This window comes from Dermacentor silvarum, chromosome 7, assembly GCF_013339745.2.
Source record: "Dermacentor silvarum isolate Dsil-2018 chromosome 7, BIME_Dsil_1.4, whole genome shotgun sequence".
Classification (NCBI taxonomy): Eukaryota; Metazoa; Arthropoda; class Arachnida; order Ixodida; family Ixodidae; genus Dermacentor; species Dermacentor silvarum.
Genome location: NC_051160.1, coordinates 45,058,853 through 45,080,784, shown reverse-complemented (window position 1 = coordinate 45,080,784; position 21,932 = coordinate 45,058,853). Strand labels below are relative to the sequence as shown.

The following is a 21,932-nucleotide window of genomic DNA, read 5'->3' as shown; positions in this document are numbered from 1 at the left end:
CTTGTGAAGGTCTGTTCAACCAGAGTGCATAAAACTGTTATTGCAATCAAAAGCTTTCTGCTACTTGCCTGTTGGTGGGAAGGCAGCAGTAACAACCTAATCGTTAGACTAATGTGACTGTTTTCTCTTTCGTTGATGAGAATGACGTCAAACATAATGTTTCTGACACTATATAGTTGAACAAAGTGCTGATAGATGGCACTACTGGCACTGCTGATGCAGTCCACATCTGCAGTATTTCGGTGTTCTGTAAACTGCCATACCAAAACTCGCTTGTAAAGTTGGTGAACCACTTCATCATTCATGCTCAAATTTTGCACAGATGTGAAATTTCACATTGTGTTCTGTTCAATACCACATATGGATGCATTACTGTCTTACATAATCAAGAATAATTGGAAATATCCAACGCCAGAGGAAAAGGATAAACTTTCTCTGCTGCTTGTTTCTTCAAGACTGTGTGCATAATGTTTTGCCCTAAGAACGGATAGATGGCGCCACCATTCCTTTCGCAGAGACTGCTTCTGCGGCCCTACACTGTTGCAGACAGCATGTAGTTACGATTTGTTTTGGAGGAGACGGATAAGTATACTGCACCTAACCTTGGTATTAAACAAAACACTCCACAAAATAATACTTCTATACAAAACTTGAGGGGAATGAGCCAGCAGTTTATCCTAAGTGCCATTTACAGCCATCTTAACCATGTTCAATTACTCCATGAAAATTTGTTAATCCACCATGACACACTGGCTGCCTTATTGACGTGACATTCAGAAGCCTTTGACTGTGCGGTGTGAGTGATTAACCTCCCCTGGTGTAATGCTAATGCGTGGCTAATTTGGCCATTTTTTCAGCGGGTCTACTATCTTTCACTGGAGTACTACATGGGCCGTTCTCTCACCAACACCATGGTGAACCTGGGCATCCAGAACGCCTGCGATGAGGCCCTCTATCAGGTGCGTAGAAAAACGGTGACTCTGCAGCTTTTTTCCACACCGGCTAAGAAGCAAACTGTCTCCGACTGTCTGACCAGGGGGCAGGCCTTTTCCTCTCGCCTTGCTTCGTTTCTTGGTTGGAACATGATTTACCTTTCATGTTTTTTTCGTGGTAAAAGTATAGACCGCTTGTTTTGAAGGTGCGGGCACTGCTCTTATTGAAAATCAACTACGACTAAAATTTGGACCGGTGTAAAAAGCCTAATTTCTGATGATGCAAACATGGAAGTTTTCATGCAAGATCTGTTAATATGAGCGGATGCATAGCGGAAGTCTCAGAAAAAATGATTTGAAAGAAAAAAAAAAAGGGCCGCTGTCACTGGTAGCCAGAAATAGCCAGAACCGAAAACGCTGAAAGCCAGCACTTGCCTGAGCAACCAGGCATGACAGTGAGATCAGCCTGTGTTCATGATTCTGGTACTGCTGTCATATGCATCCACCACCAGATGTCTACATTTGCTGAGGTGCTATTTCAAGGATCGTATCTGAAATAAGCTATTTCCATCTCCGCAGCTTTGCCAAATTATTTTTATGGTATCTACTATTTATTTATAACCGACTTAGCCAGAGTCAAATTTTGTTGCCGTTGGCAAGTGCACAGCTCAGAGAAAGGAGCATTCTCGGAGTACCATGCACGGAAGGCGACATTAAAAATGTACTCTAAAGAACAACTCTAAATGATCCTATAAGGCGAGTGACGTATTCCTTTGAGCCTCCATTTGCATTTACTTTGCAGAAATTAGTCGATAAGTAGTAGAAAAATTAAATAGAAAGTTTACACTTTTTTTCTAAATTTAAGCCCTAGTAGCATCGCTAATACATCAGTGTGGTGTCAGACTTTGAGCCATTTTCACATGTTTGGACGGTTTCCAGGCTTGAAAAGCTCACCAGGTCATGTCTTCATTCCTTTTAGAGTGGTGCGACTCTTGTTTATTGATAAACAATTACCCAGTCCCAAGCAAATGCTGTTTTTTTAATTTGCGACATTGTGGGAAGCTAGCGTAGGAATTTCAATTGTAATTTTCACCAGTCTTCTAATTTTTGTCTTTTTATTGTTTGATGGGTCTCTTTTCAATGTAAGAGTGGCGTTTATGGCAATATGAAATTGTAATTTCGCAATCCAGATTAACCTATTATATTACTTCAGTGTGTGTACAACCGTCTGGCTGCTTCACAACTACCTGAACAGCATGAACTTACGCTGTATCCGTAGTGCTTCCATGAGAAGCTTTACCTTAAATGCTCCTATTCAAGTATACATGGAAACGGATGATGTTTGTTGAATTTAAAAGAGGAAGGTAAAAAATCGACCATATGCAGCGAGCAGATTTTTATCAAGGCCTTCAATGATAAGACAGAAATGTTTCAGAAAATTGGTGAAAAACGAAAGTGAAGCATCAAGGTTCGCAAGTCTATAGCTCCGCAACAAAAGCAGCTATCATGATACCATGAACTACATATCAGTTAGCACATATGAAGTGGCCAAAATTGATGTTTACACAGCTCTGAAATTATCACTAATTTATGGATAATAGGTCATGTAGGTAGTATGGTTTCACATGACTTGTAAGCTATCACATTTCTCCGCTTCATTCTCTCTAATAAACACAGTTTACAGAATGGCGATATGTATTGGTGCAAAATTGCAATAGTGTGAACTTTTTGCTTCTTCTTTCATTTCTAAAATTGACAAACTTTTGGTGATTACACAGTTGATGCCCTAAATGAAAACTGCTTGCAGCAGTAGGTAGAGAAATTTTCTTTCGCTCTTAAATGCAACTAGTTTGTCAAATAGGTTCAGCAGGAGCTGTATTCTGTAACGATTCGGTTTCTGAAGAATTCACTTTGGCTGTGACGTCTCGTTTGGGCAGTCTGCTGATGTAATGAGAACGAGAGGAAAGACAGAGGCCAATCGGTGCACAGATTTTCTTTTTGGATGTAGACGTCGCAAACCAAGGGAAAATATAGCAAATTAGGAACGCTTCTTGCTGTCAACGCCGATCTCGCACCGTGCATACGGCACGCGCAGGCTTTGCACACTGTGCCTTCAAATCGCACCAAAGCACCTCCCACCACTTCGCTTCGTAGCAGACAACGGTTTGTTTTTCGCATGATTGACATGTTCGTGACGTCGTCATAATATGCGTGCACACCCCAAGGCGATGGCGTCATCCAGGCGGCGACGAATCACTGCTCGCAAAGTGAATTCTTCGAAAACTAAAGCATTACATAATACGGCCCCAATCCTCAATGAACTATCGTGCGCTTCACATTGTAGTGTTTTGACAATGAAATCAGATTAAAGATTTCTCTCAAAATTCAAATTTCCCCTTTGGCTAAAGAGGCTGTGCTTTAACAGCAGTGAGACAATGAACGTCTCTTGTGCATGTGAATGCATGCTGCACACAATTTTTTTTTCAGTGCACTTCACACCTCCAAGGTTAGTTCTTGTTGGCCTCGGCGATAGGAAGAAGCCTCTCGTACAAACTGATAACGGGCAGCTTGACCTTCATGCGCTCTCGAGGCATAAACAGCCTCTTTCTCTAGCGTGCTCCGAGCCAAGAGTGGGGCTCACTTAGAGCCGTGTTGATAACATTCAGGGACTTGGGATAAGCTTTCCAGAAAGATGCGTAGGGATGTGTTGCGTGCCGCTCATCATGCAAATTTAAGCAGTGTCAAGGTTGAGGACGCCTGCTGCGCGGAGGCAGCAGTTAACGTAATCTCAATCCCCGGTCTGTCTGCATACTTAGCAGGGTCAGGCACTCGTAAAGATTCAACCAGGTTCGAGTTGGTGAACAAACTTTTACACCAGCGAGAATTTCATGAGGAAAGCCTCATATAGATAGGAAATGCATGTCAGCAGTTAAGGAGTGCGTAGACTTCTTGGTACGTCTTGTTGGGCAGGGTTCTAACTGGGTGCATACAATGTGCAGCCTCTACCAGGCATGACCTTCTGTTTGTAGGCTCAAGGCTTTGTGGGGAGGACTAATGGGTAGACATAATGAAACTGTCATTTGCCAGTTGTCACCAGTATGTATGACTAACTGGCTCTGCCTGCTAAGTACGCTTGAGTTGCATTAATTTGTACTTCTAGGAATCGCACATATTTTGTTCGAATTATCCCAACTTTAACGAAACAGTGTGGAATGCAAGAATGCTCGTGTACTTAGATTTAGATGCAAATTAACCTCCCCTTCCCTACGGCACCCTTCATTAGCCACTGCAGAGTTTCAGGACATTAAATGGCATAATTCAATTTTTTTTGTCAGTCATGAAGACTAGACCGGGTGATTGGCATGATATTCTAGTGGGTTCCCATCACTGTATCAGTCCAAGCATGAAAAGTGAGCACATTTGGACTGTCCCAACCTCATGAATGTTGTTTTATCAGTTAATGGCTTAATTGCCCTACTTCTGGGCAGCCAAAAAGTAATTACATTGAAATAGCGGAGATAATTGAATTGAGCAGCTTCCAAATGCATCACAAAGGCTGTAGGCCAACGAAAATTGGGTGATTTTATTTAATTAACCGCCATTTGAAATTAACTGTCGCAAGTTTACCATGTGCACAGTTCCACGTATAATATAAGTCCAGGAATAATACATCCAGGAATGCTGTCTCTTGATGCAGGAGCTTAGCAAAACGGAGCATTCATTTTGGTGCTTCCATCTCAGTGTAGAGTAGTGCATGTCTGCATTGGCTGCGGCATCAGCGGTAGGAATCCGAAAGACAAATTAATTCACTGTCATGGAGACGTGTACACTACAGCATCTATCATTAATCATGTGTTTGATTTGATACGTTAAGTTCAATCAGTCCACATAACTGGCTTTGTTATATTTTATTTGTTATTTGTCTATGCACTAATTTTGCTTCGTATTAATATTGTATTGGTAGTTATAGGTCTAAAATTTAAACTATGAGCTCTTGTGCCCAAAAACAACAATCCGATAATGAGACACGTAGTGAGAGCCCAGAATCACCCAGAATCGAGCCCACGACCTCAAGCTACATAGTGCAATGCCATAGCAACTAAGCTAGCGCTAACGCGGTGGGTATTATAATTTGGGTCCTGGTCCAGGGAGCAATTATAGGTGATAGTGTTCGATTGTCTTTACTTCGCACGTAACTGAAAAATTCCAAAGCTCTTCCACCCTGTGAAGAGGGAAGTCCAGTGAAGCTGGCACTAGTGGCTTCACGTCATTCTTGCGCACATTTGCGGTTCTGTGCGCGTTGGCGCTTCTTCAATTCCTGCTCTTCTTCCTCCGAGCGAACGACACGCGTCCCTTCCTTAGCGAGTCCAAAGAGCAACTGCTGATAACAGTTCTAGCGCAATCTCGACGTCATGGGACAAAGGGGCACAACGATTGGTGGGAAGTGCTGCCGCCGAGTATCGCAACACATCCATCATACGCTTTGACACCTGTGTATGTATAGACACGTTATACATAAACCATTATATATCCGCCACCCTTATATATATATATATATATATATATATATGTGTGTGTGTAGTCTCCATCCATCACCCGTAGTCCACAGGGGTATGTGCCATTGTACTTCGACCCTTTCTGCACTATCACCGGGATCAGCCCACAAGATTGTTGCCTACTTCTGGTGTACACGGATGCAAAGTCCAGGAACCTAGTCCTTAACACCTTTGCTATAAAAATGTGCACAGCCTGAAATGTAGGAAGATTTCCATTTGGGGACCGATAACTGCTCTCCTCAAATAGTTAGCTGTGTTTGACATATTTGTATATTGTATTTTTGTTATGTAACTGTATTGGAAGGTTAGAGGGCCTCTAGATATGGGCGTAGTTTGTTTGGCTGCGAAAACGATTAACCAAGTGGATGCACGGTCAAATGCTACGCTCAAACGCCTTGTTGGCTGAGCAAGGGCAGCATTCTGTCTTCTGCTGCTGGGATGAGCGTTGTGTACACGCACGTCATAATCACACTAGCATTCCAACTGAGCTGCTGTGTGTATGCTCTAGCTGGTCTGAGCAGTAAACGTCAGGCTAACGTAATTTAATATTTCACTGGACACCGATGGTTTCCTGTTGGTCTGATCTCATGCATCATCGAGGTGTGACGCCTGCAATGCTAGTGACAGTGCTCTGCATGTCAGCGTTGTCACTCGTGAGATGCCTGGTAGTGGTCATGGTGCTGTTATTTTTCCCAGCAGGATTTGCCTTGTGTGCTGCGTTGTGCCAACATGTTGCACCCGCATATAATTATAACGCCATCCGAGGAGCTCAAGTGCAATGCTAAACTTCACTGTTTATGGTTCGCCTATTGGGCGAAACTGCCAACTTTTCTCGCACGCGTCTGTGTTCACCACAACTTTGGGCCTTCTACGTTGACCTGTTCAGATGGGTCTGGACATTGAAGAACTGGAGGAACTCGAGGAGGATGCTGGTCTGGGCAATGGCGGCCTGGGTCGGCTGGCGGCCTGCTTCCTCGATTCCATGGCCACGCTAGGCCTGGCAGCCTATGGATACGGCATCCGCTACGAGTATGGTATCTTCACGCAGAAGATCACCAATGGCGAGCAGGTGGGTGCCTTGGTGATCAGAGTAACGCGAGCTTGAATGCTACACTGTTAGTATACTGTTACCTGAAGCACTTGGTATGTGTTTGTAACAGTGCGTGTACCTATGCACAGATATCACCTGTCCGTTGTCAAAAGTAGCAATGGTAAAGTGGGGATGAAAGGATGCAAGACACATAAACGTGCTGACTAGCAACTTCACTTTTCTTGTTTACGTGTGCGTATGTACAGAGTGATGAAGATGAGATGTACAGAAGACGAGATAATTAAAGAATTACCTCTTTATTGCTTTTACCACAGAGGTGCACATTTCAAGATTACTCAAGGTAGTAAATTAGGCGAGTAATTATGCAAATTAGACTAACTTTTCAGCCAAAAGAGCCTGACGATTGACCGCAATGCAAGACTTGAAGTGCATCATCCGAGGTGCTCATAACCGTTTGCAGAAATGAAAAGTAGGGGCCACTAAATTTTACAGCATAATGAATTTAGGCCAGTTTCAGACAGAAAAATAAAACTAAAGTGCCAAACAGCACAACTGTCATGTCCTTATTAGATGCCCATGAGTGATGCGCCACTTGCACATCACCGTCGGGCAAACATGAAGCAAGCGAGATAGTGGCATGTTATCTGCACAAAAAATGCAGTGGAATCTCGTTACGATTCTGCATAATACGTTTCTTTTTCTTTTCCCGATACTACAATTTGGTTGGATAATACGTTATATGATGCGATTTGGGATGATACGCTTTATGTTCTGGTTCCCGTGAAGATCATATCAGAGAGATTCCACTGTAGCTATATTTTCCTATGTCCTTTCATATTTTTTATATTTCATATCTCTAGCCTCTATAGCGTTACCTGCTATGTATGAAATGGGAGTATAGTTGGAAGTGGATGTTCGTTTGTCCCCTTGATTCTCCGTTCTGCACCAAATCTAGTCATGCAGTCCCCCTATACACTTATTACATTGTAGTCATTGCTGTTGTGTGTTGCCTGGTTCCCGGGGGTCTTGCAGACTGAAGTGCCAGATGACTGGCTTCGCTTTGGCAACCCGTGGGAGAAGGCTCGCCCGGAATACATGATTCCCGTCAACTTCTACGGCCGTGTGGAGAAGACCGACAAGGGCTTCAAGTGGGTCGACGCACAGGTCAGTGACTGCGCATTCTGCACCTAGACCCGCAAGGGCCTTTGTCAACTCTCACGGTCGCGTTGTACCTAAATTGCTTTTAAAGGGACACTGTAGCGGCTAAGTTGGCTAAGCAAATGCTGACTTGGCAAATAACATTTCTGGAATGCTAGAAACATCAGCCTTACCATGAGCGAAATACTGTTAGTAAGTCACTGCCTGCCCTTCTTTTCTACATCATGTTTGCCAAGCCTCCTCTGATGGTAAAGGCACGTTCGCACTGGGACACTCTTCATCTAGAGTAGCACTGAATCCAATTCGGCACCGATTGGTTCCAGACCGATTTTTGCCTCCGCTGCCGCCAGAATCATTTGCTGCATACCAATCAGAATGCGAGTCTGTAGAGAGGCAGAACCCACCATCGCCGCTGTCGTCTGCTCCTTCGGCAAATGCCTCTTCTGCTGTTGATGCGTAGCCAAAACTGTGCTTGCCACCAGTACCAGAATTATTGCTTCTTCTTCCTCAGGGCTTATCTTTGCTATTGACGCCAGAAAACAAAAGCATGCGAACTCAACATGCATGTTAAAAGCGTGGGGCGTGTAAGTTGACACACACTCAGTAGATGGTGCTAGCATTAAAATGTTGCGCACTCTTGTTTTTTTCTTTCACGGTATCTGAAGAGCTCCAACGGCACAATGGGCAAGCAACGACTCAGCATTTCGGCAGCAGGAAATTTCTGGTAGCTGTAGACGCTGAAGAGTGGCACATTTGCTGTTACACAAGCATAACTTATCAACGTAGATTAACCTATTACTGTTGAGTCTTGTTATAATGAAGTTGCATCTTGCACGAAAATACTTTCATTTTATGCTATAGTAGTCATAAGCATATATTTGTTACTGGCTGATATCTGTGAGAAAAATTGGTATCTACTTTGTTATGTCCGTTAACGTTTAAATCTATTTGTTATATTGAGGTGTGGCTGTGCTCCTTTTTAGTGTGTTTTAGTGTCCTTTAAGCTTTTAAGTAGTAGTAGTTTATTGTATTTAGAAGGACAAAATGGAGAAGCAAAGGAAGGCCCACAGGCATTGTAGCTATCTCGCTTTACAGTGGTCACCTGAATTGGCCCGCGGCCATGGGAGAGATACTGGGTAAGAGTGTAGAGATAGTTGAGAGGGAAGTTAGAGTAGAAGAGACATTGTAGAAAAAGTAGGACATATGGTGAAAATGGAGGGACCTAACTACAGATACTGAAAAAGTAAACAAGAACAAGTAATTTAATATTTTAATGTAATAAGGCCATCATACTTGAATGTCTAAAGCAGGAAAAAATGAACTGGGAGCAAATCAATGTTTTACTGTGATAAAATCCTTATTGGCAAAGTGCTACACCATGTCGTCTTTCATGCACCTTGCTCTTATTAGAGGCATTTAGCATGAAACCATGAAATTCACAAGTTTAATTATGTTTATTATTACATGTGAATTTCCAGGTTGTGTTTGCCATGCCCTACGACAACCCCATTCCTGGGTTCCGCAACAACGTTGTCAACACCATGCGACTGTGGTCATGCAAGTCGCCCATCAACTTCAACCTTCGCTTCTGTAAGTGTCTTGTGTGGGCAATCATGTCAGATTATCTTTTTGTGGTTCGTAATAATGGGAGTGACCGTGGTTCCTATGGTGGGTGCACACTCTTAGCCTGAACAACTCAACACACTTGAGTTATCTGCGTGAAGATCTGTCAGTAATCTGTAATGTAGGTTGCCACTGATGAGTCTTATCCTCCAAATTACCTTGAAGAGTTAATGAGTACTGGGATTGTTAATGCGCCTTCTTTCTCTTGCCCCAAATCACAAAGTACTGAGTAAAAACACGGTACCAGGCTACTATTAGTACATGTATAACCAAAATTAGATTCATGGAAGTAAATTTTGTTAAAAGTTCCAAGTCTCTAATTTTAGAGGTTAGCACTGAGATGTGACTTAGCAAGATCTGGAGGAATCTCTGTAGTCCTTTTCTCTAATCATATATAGATTGCAGTTGTTATCATGATATGCAGGCACAGCATAGTTGTGGTTGCAGCTTAATTGCTGTTTTTTCTATTCCGAGGGAAATGAAGACAGGACAAAAGGTGTCAAAATTTTCTTGGTAGTGCACGATTCGTATCATCAAGCATGAAATTATTATTAAAAGAGGGGTTTGTGAATGGTGAGTTGCATTGGCCTTTGAGCCACTGGGTGCTTTGTGTTGTCAGTTCTTGATAGCACATCTGGATGTGGCAGCACTTTAGACAAGTGCTGCACCTGAATCTGTGCAGTCAACAACGGTGACTACATTCAGGCCGTCCTCGACCGGAACCTGGCAGAGAACATCTCCAGGGTGCTCTACCCCAATGACAATGTGAGTCTTAGTGAAACTTGTTGGGTGAGTTGGCACTTTGAAGCCATAGGTGATAGGCATGAAACCAAATCCAGGCCCACATAAACACAGATGCTCATGCATACTCGCACATGGACACACACGTGCTCATGACAATCACACATGCACGTAGACACTCGCATATTCATTACTCGAACAAGCACATGACACTCACATGCATATCATACACCCACATGCAAATAAGACAGGCACCAGAAAGAGTGCATACGAACAGGAATGAGTACCTTTTTATCTTCTCTACACGTACATACTATATGGTTTTTCTAACCAATCAGCTATGAAAACGGGAGACCTGTTTGTGGTGTCTTAACCAAAGTTCGAAGTAGTTTTCAGCCATAGTTTGAAGTAGAATCTTTACATTTTGGCCAACTGCGATTTCCCTATACAGTCAAAACCACTGATTACAATATCGAAGTGCCAAGAAAATTCTATTCTTACGACCGGGTCGCACGAAAAAAAAGAATGTGGGACAGATCTCAAATATTTTAAAGAGAAAAAGAAGTGCAATTGAACCTACTTTTAACATTACCGGTTTTTAACAGTAGTCAAGAACTGATTTTTCGGACATAATATAATTCGGACACCTTTGTGGCACCGCCATATACCCTCAGAGTCAATGTATAAGAAAGTCTGAAATTTCAGGCGCAAAAATCCTTCGCCGTCCGATTTTCCGAACTTTTTGCCATGACCGCAGGTCTGAAACGGCATTAAGTTAAGTCACGATCGCCGCTGTTTTGATTATCTCGCCACCTCGAACCGGCGCTCTTGCACGCAGATCCGCTAGCAGCCATAGCCACCACCTTGGCAACGCTAGGCATAGCTACTTCGACGTTCACTACCATGCTTCTTGCTGCTCGGTGCCGTGTTTTTCATGAAAACTATTCGCCGCTGTTAGCAATGGCGCCGACTCCGCCTTTGTAATCCTCGCCAATAGCTTCGAAGCTCGGAAAGCAAGACGCGTTGCATAATGCTGGTTCCTGGAAGTCGCCTTCGCCTCATTAGAGCAGTGTTATGCAGTGAAGCTTATAGAGTGGGAATTGGCAACTATCACGGGACACTGTATGTATTCCTTATACACACGGGCAACCGCCATGTCCTGTCACAGTACGAGCTCCGATACACCTAATAAGCGTACTGGCAGGCTTTCAGAGCTATTTTGGACGTACCTGTGGCGATTTGAGCCCTTAGGAGCAGTAAAAGGCAAACATTCATTTTTTCAGGCTGCCCGATTTTTCTGACATTTTCACGGCCCCTGGGGATTCAGAAAAATCGAACGGTGACTGGAATCATGCATGTTGGTCGGTGACTGTAGTTGCACACCAAATCAGATAGGACATGCCACAACCTATCCTGACTTAGATGTTTAACAATACCGCGGCACCGTGAAATTTTGTCTGTGTTCCTTGAAAATAAACCACCTACTATAGTTCTCCCATGCCACATTATTGGTTATAACAATTGGGTCAGGACACCGGGTGTCTGCACCAATAGGAAAAGGAATGCAAAATTCTGGGGGAGGGAAAAACAAAAAAAGAAAAAAAAAACATGATCCGCTGCGGCGGCTCGTGTATATCTAAAGGTCCTCCCACCAGGCCCCATTGTGCTGTCTGGGAATCGTTTTACAGAAATAATTCAAATCAGTTTATTATTGGAGGAGATAAAATAAATTAAATGCCCTATTAGCATATTGCCAGGAACAGAGCGCAACTGCCAACAGAGATGCTGTCTCTCTGCCTCGAGTAGCATCCGCAAGCGACATTCCTTCCACGCTTTCTCCCATACCGAAGTCGAGCAACCACACCGGGTTCACATGACAAACCCCGCCTTCTTTTTTCCTCTTCTCTTCTTTTTATTGCTGCACGGCGCATTTCCAATAGCAGCATTGAGCACTCTGTGTTTATCTTTTTATATTCAACAAAGCTAATCAATTTCGGTGAAGTACATGCCGAGCAATACAATTTTCTTGTTCCCATGTGTTTACATAAGATCCCCTGAGGCAAAGCTTCCTCCTTAAGGAATACTGACAAGGAAATTTTTTGTCCCGATATTTTGTCATTTTTGAGTAGCTGCCGACTCCATAATTACCATACGAACTTTAACTTATCCTTAAGAGCCCAACAAATAATTAATTTTGGCATGTATGCGACCTTTTCAATATGCACTTCAGGCACAGCAAGGCTTACAGATGTGAAAAATAAGACTACGTATTCATGTCACCGAAAGCAGAGGTGGTGGTTATGCTGCATCGGAAATTAGAGCATGCTCGTCAGTCTGGTGTGGTGGTTGTAGGTCATGACAGTGATCGTGTCACTGGAGGCGGCTGAATAGGTCCATCCAACGGTGCGCTTGTCTTGGAACCTGCTCAAACTTCTTGTCCAATTGACAGTTGCATGGACTTTGCTTTCGGTATCATGGTCAGTAGTGTGCATGCATGTGTTTCAGTGGTGTCTGGCACCCTGAGACAACCACATTAGGCTTTGGCGACTTCAATAGCCTCCTTTTTCTCATCCAAAGCCGCGCTGAACTTGGCGCACATATTGCACTGCTCGCATTAAAAGGTAACATAATCAATTTTTTGGCGTGCTCTCAAGGAATTAAGTCCTTGTGGCAGGATTACCGGTTCGACAGCTGTCTGATCAACTAATGTAAACCAGTCAAAATTCATCCGGGCCTCCCCACTACAGCACCTCTCCTAACCTGTCAATTGCTTTGGGGCATTAAAGTCTGCCATGTTGTTTTGATTTTCGCTCAAAGAGTTCAATGAAGCCATATTGTGTTGCATTTCAACTGGTGAACCTCTCGCCTTGACCTTCTGCCCCAGGTGTTCGAGGGCAAGGAGCTTCGTCTGAAGCAGGAGTACTTCATGGTCGCCGCGACGCTGCAGGACATCATTCGCCGTTACAAATCTTCCAAGTTTGGCCAGACAGATGCGGTGCGCACCCACCTGGATCAGTTCCCGGACAAGGTGGCCATCCAACTCAACGACACGCACCCAGCGCTTGCCATTCCGGAGCTCATGCGCATCTTCATCGACATCGAGGGCCTCAGTTTCGACAAGGTAACTTGTTGAAACTGAGTGTGATAACAAATCTCCTACGACAAAAAGTTGAACTAGAGCGTAGGGATTAGAAAAATTTAGGCGTACATGGCCATGCACAAAAGAGAAACAAATACAAACGCATTTGTTTGTCTGTTTCTAAAATGAGCAAATATGTCTGGCTGCATAAGCTTGCAAGATGTTCAGGGAAAGTTCTTGTGGGCAAGTAATCAGATAATCTCTTCGATGTACCGTATTTACTCGAATCTAGGCAGACTCTGATTCTAAGCCGACTATCCAAAAGTTCGAATCCAGAAAAAAAAAAACTTGTCTCGAATGTAGGCCGAACGAAAAAGCGAAGACAGCATTCGCAAAATGAAACAGCATTGATTAAATTTGAACATGCTGAGCTCATTTTGTGTCATCTTCGCTGCTATCCTCGTCGCTATCTTCCTTACTGCTGACATCAGCACTACATACAGTGCATACAGTGCACTATATTCAGTACCATCAAGCGCGTTAGAGATGCTGCACTTTTTGAAGGAGTGCACGATCAATGTTCCTGGGTAAATGCCATCCTGGTTGCGGCGCACACAAAAAAGCATCTCCCGTGGCCCCCTCCAATGACGAGACGTTTTTCTTATCGATGCCAAAGTTCCGCCAGGCTTGAACGTTTGACGATGCCTCTACGGCAGCACAACTACCGTATTTACTCGATTCTCACGCGCCCTCGATTGTAACGCGCACCCGTTTTCCATGAGGAAAAAAAAAAGTCCCCGCGCACCTCATGCTTTGAAGCAGAAATACAACTTTCTGTCATTTGTAAAAACAGATTTCCTCCCGATGCACTGAAGTGCGATGAATAAAAAAAGTCGCAGTTTCGCCCGAAAGGCGATGCATCGAATGCGATAGCAAATTAGTAGACCACTATACGAAGTAAGGATTGCAGTTTTATCGGCCGTATAAAGTTGCAAACATTCGCTTACTAAATAAATTAACAAGCACGGTGTCACGCACGCACAAGCAAACGTGAACACATCGCGCTCGTTGACCGCGGAAACAAACTGTCAAAACGCTGGAGATGAAGCGTGCCTTCGGGCTAGCATGCCTCTCGCTTCAACGCGGGGAAAACACGCAGATGTCCCCCTGCACACAAACTCGGAAATATAGTGAACAGTGAGCACCATAAAATTAACAAAGTGCCAAGCAGAGCTTTATGGCACCGTTAATATCGATCTGTCTCCTTCCTTGACAATGTCGAAGAAAAAAAAACAGCAATTGATAGCACAGAAACACATCTAATACATTTTTCACTGCAAGCCGCAATGTCACATCTTTTTCTTCACTACTGTATATTTCCTCATGACAACCATACTCTTTGTTGGCTACATTGGTAGAAGATGCAGTGATAATATTCGTCAGTGGTTGAGAGAGGGTTAAAAAACCCTGGCAGTCAAAATTTGGAGTTCTGCACACTGGCAGAAAAAAAGTGCATTGAAAAGCAGCAAGGCTATGCTGAAATCAAATCTGTTTTCATTTACTGAGATTTGGCTTAATTAAATTTCACACAGAGTGCAAACAATTTTTATTCTTGCGTGTCAGGTTTTTGACTCGTTCATGTTTTTTCTGCCTTTTTCTAGGCCTTCGAACTGACGACTAAAACGTGTGCCTACACAAACCACACAGTGCTGCCAGAGGCCTTGGAGCGCTGGCCATGCTCCATGTTGCAGAACATACTTCCACGCCACCTGCAGATCATCTTCGACATCAACGCCCGTTTCCTTGGCGTAAGTCTCATACATTTGAACCTCAATGTAACGAGGTTGTACTTGGAGCGGAAAGCTTCAATAAATCGTGAATTTCAATCAATTGGTGATTGTGTGTCTTGGCTATAGTAATTGCCTCACGGGTTCCTTCAACAGCCATGGTGGATAGCACTTGGCCAGGGAGCATTTATACCATGAACAGAATCGGGCAAGGACTGCCACAGTGGGTTCTTCTGCTAAGGTTCTGGGTTCATTTCCGAGCCACGATGGCTGCGTTTCGATGGGGTGGATTGCAGTGACGCTCATGCACTGTGCTTTTAGTGCACATTAAAATAACCCTGGGTGTTCTTAATCTGAGGCCATCAACTCCAGCTTCCCTAATAGGCCACTGTGCAGGCTTGTGGTGCGCTAAGGGCCATAATTTAATTTGCTTTTTAGAGCGCAGCTCTTAAGCGCCTGTTCCTACGGCGAGCGTCTGCGTCGGCGTTTTCCCTCGTCATAACTGAGCGAACGAGCACAGCAGAAGATGAAAGCGAACACGGAGTGCAGCGTGAGAAGAAAAGCATAGTGGCCGCGCAAGACGGGTGACAACCGCTACGAGATGGCGCCAGAGGAGCGCGTGCCATCTAGGCATCCGTGGCAGCGGCGGCGCTTGCCCAGCGGGGGAAAGAAAAAAAACCAGAAAGCTCACCTCCTCGCATAGCGTTCGCTGCAAGCGTTTCCCAGTAAAGATTACGGTTGCATAAGCTGCAGTTACCGGGAAGCAGCAGGTGTGTTGCCGGTTTATATAGTATACCACCGTACACAGTGGCTTTGCCAGTCGGTGCAGTGATCGGTGTGATGCCTTAATATATCTCGAAATGAAAACATTCATAGAGCTGCGCTAAAATTTCACATTAAGTAGTATCGTAATCGTCGGTGAATTTTTTTTGTCGGACATGAGCATTAGACAGGGTCATTGGCACAATACCCCAGTGGGTCTGTGTAACAGTTTTAAGGATGACATGCAAAATGGGCCTGTTTTGAACATTCCCGCCTCACTGCCTTGCTTCTACGTAGCTAAATAATTTGAAATTAATTATAATAGCGAAGGCTCCGAGTTTTAATTTTCCATTTTTATATAATACCATATATTATATTATACCCTATATACAGGGGTGAGCAAATATTCAAAGTTTCGAACTTGAATTGAATATTGCGGAATAACTATTTGTATTGGAAAGAGAACTAGTACAGTCGAACCCACTCATTTGCTCAACCCACTTTCTCGTCCTGCTTTGCTCCTTTGTCTCTGTTTCTAGCGCAGTTAAAATCTTTTCAATATGGACGTAAAAAACCATGCGGCAAAGCTGACTTAAGAAAACCGGCCGCCAATGTGCAACACATATTAGATGCTTTCCCTCTTGCTAAGAAATCAGGTGCGCGTTTGATTTCTACTTTGTTCAGCAGCTTCAGTGTAATTTCTACTCTAGTTTTCTGCTTTAGACGCATGGATAGTGGGCATGCACTTGATTCAGGAGTGTCAGAGCTGGTCATATACTGCCAATTGAATGAGTCGTGTGTTTTGGTGTTTTTTCTGCATCTTGCTTAATTCAACCCGCCGGATAATTCGATCAACTTCGTCGGTCTCAACAGGGCTGAATTAACGGAAGTCGACTGTTACAAATATATGCTTATAACAAATATCGGATATAATGAAGGCATTTTCATGTCCGATGCGACTTTGTTATAGCAAATTTCGACTGTGCATGATTTACTTGACCAGTTAATGCATGCTTATGCCTACATTATGACAGTTGCATACCCTTGTGTCTGGTGTACTGTTCTGTCATTATAAACTGGGTCTATCATATGCCGGCCAATATGTGTTCCAGGAGGTGAGCCAGAAATACCCCGGGGACCACGATCGGATGCGGCGTATGTCGCTGGTCGAGGAAGAGGGCGAGAAGCGCATCAACATGGCTCACCTGGCCATTGTGTGCTCGCACAAGATCAACGGCGTGGCACGGATCCACTCCGAGATTCTCAAGAAGGACCTGTGAGTATATGTGCCACAAACTACGGTTCGACAGAAAACTCTTGCACAAAAGAAAGACAAGCCAGAACTATGCCTGACATCACGCTACTTCTGAGCAACTTTTATTAGTAGTCAGTGGACACTATGCAACTAATATAATATATAATCTAACCCACTTATGACAATGTGAAATGTCAAAATAATCCCATTGTCATAACCGGGTTGTACAAAAAAAAGCACAGGGGGCAAACAGAGAAACATTTCAATTAAAAAAAAATACAGATGGAACCCACTTATAGCATTACCTGTTTTAACAATACTCGGACAACAATGAGAGCCCCACCACCATCAGCTTTTGTGTGTGTTACATGGTAAAATAGGCTGCTTACTACAATATTCCCATGCCACACTACTGGCTGTAACAATTAATTCTGGCCGCTTTGTGTCTGCGCCAAAAAGAAAAGACGCAAAATCCACGAGAAAAAAAAAAAAAAGATGCGAGCCTCCGCCTGCATGCCACATACCGCACGGCATTCTTTCATTGCATCGCCCTACGCATCACAAGCCTCTCGCACGCCTCTTCCATATCCCTGCCACCCCTCCGATACACAAGTTTGACTGCACCAATGTCCGAGGGGTGAAAGGTTTACGGGAGAGGAATGCAAGGCTGGCGACTCGGCAAAAGCATGCCGAGCAGGTTGAGCGGCACAAAGGCGGGTGTGGTGAAGATTTGCGGTGGGAGCTGCGACTTCCCTTTTTTTTTACAATAATTTTGCATTCTTTTTTTCTTTCAGTGTGTACACCCAGTAGCCTATATTTAATTATAACCCATAACGCTGCGTGAAAGCATTGTAGTAAGTGGTTTATTTCAACAAAGAACACATACAGAAGTTGGATGGTGCATTATATGCTCGTTATGTCCGATATATTGTTAAAGCTGGTATCGTTATAAGTGGGTTTAGCTGTATGCACTATATATTCACTGTTATGCAAAGAATTCGAGATGCAGTGCATTATTATTTTCCAATTCATTGAATACTGCAGCAGAAATGCAACGGTCTGTAATGTGTGCTGCGTTGTCGCTCATGCACACCCTCTACACATGATGGAACTGGACAGCAGACACTTAATGCCACTTGAACATGATGGCTTAAAACTGCCAGCTGCAACTGTCAGGGACACCATTCTTATTGTAGAACACTGCTGCAAGGCAGTGATTTCAAGTACCATATTTACTCGATTTTAACGCGAGTTTTCCAGATTTTTGATACCTGAAGTCGATCCTCGCGTTACAATCGAATACCGAAATTCAAGTTGTCTAAAAAGTGCAATGATGCACCCAATTCTAATTAACAATTGAAATTTGCAAGTGAAAGTGCGCGAGGCACGCGTGGTTTCGCGGAGAGCAAACGCACGGCGGAAAGCAAACGTGACATCTCCATCACATGAAAGGCCGTGGGGGAATGGGAGGGAGGGGCCTCAATGTTTAGCTGTGGCACCAAATGCGTATCTCGCGACCGGGCGCAAGCGGAACTGGAGACTCAATCACCCACGCGAAAGGAGGAAAGCAGGAAGGCAGCGCAGGAGAAAGGGGGTGCGGCTTCTACTCTGCATACTTGTACTTTGCGCGGCGCCGGGCGGTCGCGCGCCGTATCTTGAAAGCGATCTGCACACGGCTTTGACCTTTGTATGCGCTGTGCTTTCGCCGCTCAGTTTCCGTTGAAGCGATAGACCGCACGAACCTTCGCTCACTGCTGTCGCCGTGCTTGCTCATGCCAGCATTTTGACAGTGGTTGCCTGCGGTTATCGAGTGTGATCTATTCATGTTTGCTTGTACGCACTGGCACCATGCTTGTTAATTCAATTAGTCAACGAATGTGTCCAAGTTTATGCAGCCGATGAAACTACTATCCTTACTCCGTATAGCTCTCTACTAATTTGCTAAAGGAGAGGGGGAGAGGAGGTGCCGGCATAAGGATTATCTGTCCCCCCTGGTCTTAGCGTGCACTCCAATTCTGCCCAACATTGGAGACAGTCTACGTTAACAGCTAAAATGACAGCTTTGAGCCTAAGTAGGTGGACGCGTCTGGCATAGATCTCTGACACTTATTTCATGTCACGTCAACTAGATAAAGCTTAGTGAAGTGTATATTATTGCTGTATTGTAACTTTCTTGGTGTGCAAACCTATGAAAATGCAACATAGACTGCATTAAACACATAAGAAAGCTTTACTGCGTTGTCTTGTGCGCAGGCGACTTTCCCTTAGAGTTTCCAAGCAGTCTGCTCAGCTGCCATCTTGTTTGGACAGCAAAGTAGCCTGCGTTGTTTTTGAGTTAGATGCTGTCTTCACGAGGCTGCAATTTTTTCCAGCTTTGTCAAAATTGGTTCGAGAGTTAAGATGGCTGCTTTCCACTTAGCTATCTACTTAGCTGTCTACGGCAAGTATTGGAACACTGCCCTAGTGAGTGTTCCTGCATGCCTGCAGTGAGGAGCGTCGGTCGAAACACACGCCTGGGACTGTATCATGTATTTTTTCCATATCCTTCAATCTCATTCACTTTTCATTATCTTTTGCACGAAATGACTGACACCAGTAATAGTTGGCACTCAGCATTATGCTCACCAATGACGAAAGGTGAAAGGGATGGAAAAGCATTGAAAGCAATGTTAAGAAATGCAGTCCTTGTTGCTGGCATCTGCAGGTTCAAGGACTTCTACGAGATGTACCCCGAGCGTTTCCTGAACAAGACCAATGGCATTACTCCCCGCCGGTGGCTCCTGCTCTGCAACCCTAGTCTGGCCGATCTCATTGCCGATGTGAGCCTCGTCCTTTGCAGTCACTCTGCGGAAATTTTTTTTCTAGGATAGGTTGTGGCATGTGCTATCTCATTTGGTGTCTACAGTCACTGACCGATAATTCGGACATGCTTGATTACAGTCAACGTTCAGTTTTTCCGACTCCCTAGGGGCCATGAAAACGTCAGCAAAATTGGGCAGTCTGAAAAAAATGAATGCTTGCCTTTTACTGCCCCCAAGGGCCCAATCGCCACCGGCACGTCTGAAATAGCTCTGAAAGCCTGCCAGTACACTTGTTAGGCGTATCGGAGCTCATACTGTGACAGGAAACTGCAGTTGCATGCATGTATAATTAAGGACTACATACTGTGTCCCGTGAAAATTGCCCCTTCCCACTCTTGGTATGCTTCACCGCAATACTTTGCATATGCTTCACCGTGCAACACTGTGGTGGTGAGGCGAAGCTGACTTTCTGGAACCGGCATTATTCAACCCGTCGTGCTTTCCGAGCTTCGAAGCCATCGGCGAAGATTACAAAGGCGGAGTCGGCGCCATTGCTAATAGCGGCGAATAGTTTTAATGAAATACACGGCACCGAACAGCAAGAAGCTTGGTAGCGAACGTCGAAGTTGCTAGGCCTAGCCTGGCCGTGGTTGTGGCTATGGCTGCCAGCAAGAGCGCCAGTTCGAGGCGGCGAGATAATCAAAATAGCAGCGGTGGTGGTTTCAATTATTGCTATTTTAGACTTGCAGTCAAGGCAGAAAATCTGGGAAATTTAACGGCGAATGTTTTTTGCGTCCGAAATTTCGAATGATCTTCGATTGACTACTCTACAGGACAGGCATCCGAATTATGGGGCGTGACCGAAAAATCGGGCGTCCAGAAAATCAGTTGTTGACTGTATTCAAACAGCTCCACTGACTGAGATTTCAAAAACCTTTCACTGCACTGAGCAAAAATTCGGAATCCAACTGCACGACTGCATGCTCATTTGGCCACCGAATTGAGCAGCAGTAGTGATATTTTGGTTTTAATACATTGCCCGGCAGTTGTTGCCGGCCGCAACCACACCGCCAGACATGCCAAGCCAGAACACTAAGTCGTGAAGGCTACATGAGGGATTTGTCATGCAAGTTTCGTTAACGTTAACACTGGACGTTGACGTGTTGCTACGCAACACAGTTCCGGGCAAATCCTTCGAGCAGTTTCAAGTGGCGCCAACTCCACCCTCGATGTCTGCGCGAGGGAAATGCCAGACAGTGACTGCTGCAAAGAAATACGTGATCCATCTGCTATTACAGCGCTGTCAACTTTTGTTGTGTCGGTGGATGCATTAACTGTACTTTTGTCTCTCTGTTGTGACAGCATGACAATGATTGAGATACAGGCCTCGATTTTGTAGCGTTGCTTTCCACTTGATTCTATGTCACTCTTATCGTCTGCCATTCACGGCAGGCTAATCCTGTAAACATGGGCAAAGCGTTCTGACCACTGACTGACAAAGCGTGATAAAGAATAGCATAAGAAATGGCATCACTACAAAAATGTGGCCAAGGACTGACCAGGACAAAGGCAAGCATGTAGTATGTGTGCAACAACGCATTGACAAAATTGGACTGTATTCTCAATCACTTTTGCAATATTTCGCATGATTAGCACCAGAAACATTGACGGTAGACAACATTTGTTACTATAACAAGACTGTGTGCTTGGCCCTGTACCAAGGATGCCATCGCTCGTAGATGTCGATGCATCTTACACTAGTCACACAAAGGTGAAGGTATCCTTGAAAATGATGATCCGAGAATATGGCACACCTTTTCTTGCGACTTGTCTAATAACGTCACTTTTGGCAAGTTCAGTATTTCAGACTCCCAATTATTCGGGTTGATTGGTGATCACCATCTGGTCCAAATTATCGGTCGGCGACTGTATATCAGAGATGCGAGCAGTACACTTAAATGTAAATGCAATTTTGTGAACGAATTTTATTAAGGGGTCTAGTTCTTCTGAAAAGAACAGTGTATAGGTGCAATCATCACTATTTGTGCCATGAAGTTTTGCTATTCTTGTAATCTGAATTCAGGATATAAAAAAAGTCATTATACAGTCAAACCTCATAAAGAACACATATGTAACAAATAATGGGATATAATGACGTAAATATAATTCTCTTTTCTCCGATATCAG

At 44.1% G+C, this 21,932-nt stretch overlaps 1 protein-coding gene across 6 annotated transcripts in view; it reads left to right on the top strand.

Annotated features, from left to right (window-relative positions):
* LOC119457972 (glycogen phosphorylase-like) overlaps positions 1-21,932 on the top strand; it is a 211,371-nt gene that overhangs the window by 8,459 nt on the left and 180,980 nt on the right. For all 6 annotated transcript variants that reach the window (XR_007467814.1, XR_007467813.1, XR_007467812.1 and 3 more), the window contains exons 3-11: positions 858-959; positions 6,375-6,557; positions 7,572-7,703; positions 9,176-9,287; positions 10,003-10,085; positions 12,946-13,182; positions 14,802-14,948; positions 16,802-16,965; positions 19,649-19,763. Coding sequence is in view for 1 of the 6 variants with exons in the window: in XM_037719756.2 (XP_037575684.2) it covers positions 858-959; positions 6,375-6,557; positions 7,572-7,703; positions 9,176-9,287; positions 10,003-10,085; positions 12,946-13,182; positions 14,802-14,948; positions 16,802-16,965; positions 19,649-19,763 (1,275 nt within the window). In the remaining 5 variants the exon portion in view is untranslated. The remainder of the gene's footprint in view (positions 1-857; positions 960-6,374; positions 6,558-7,571; positions 7,704-9,175; positions 9,288-10,002; positions 10,086-12,945; positions 13,183-14,801; positions 14,949-16,801; positions 16,966-19,648; positions 19,764-21,932) is intronic.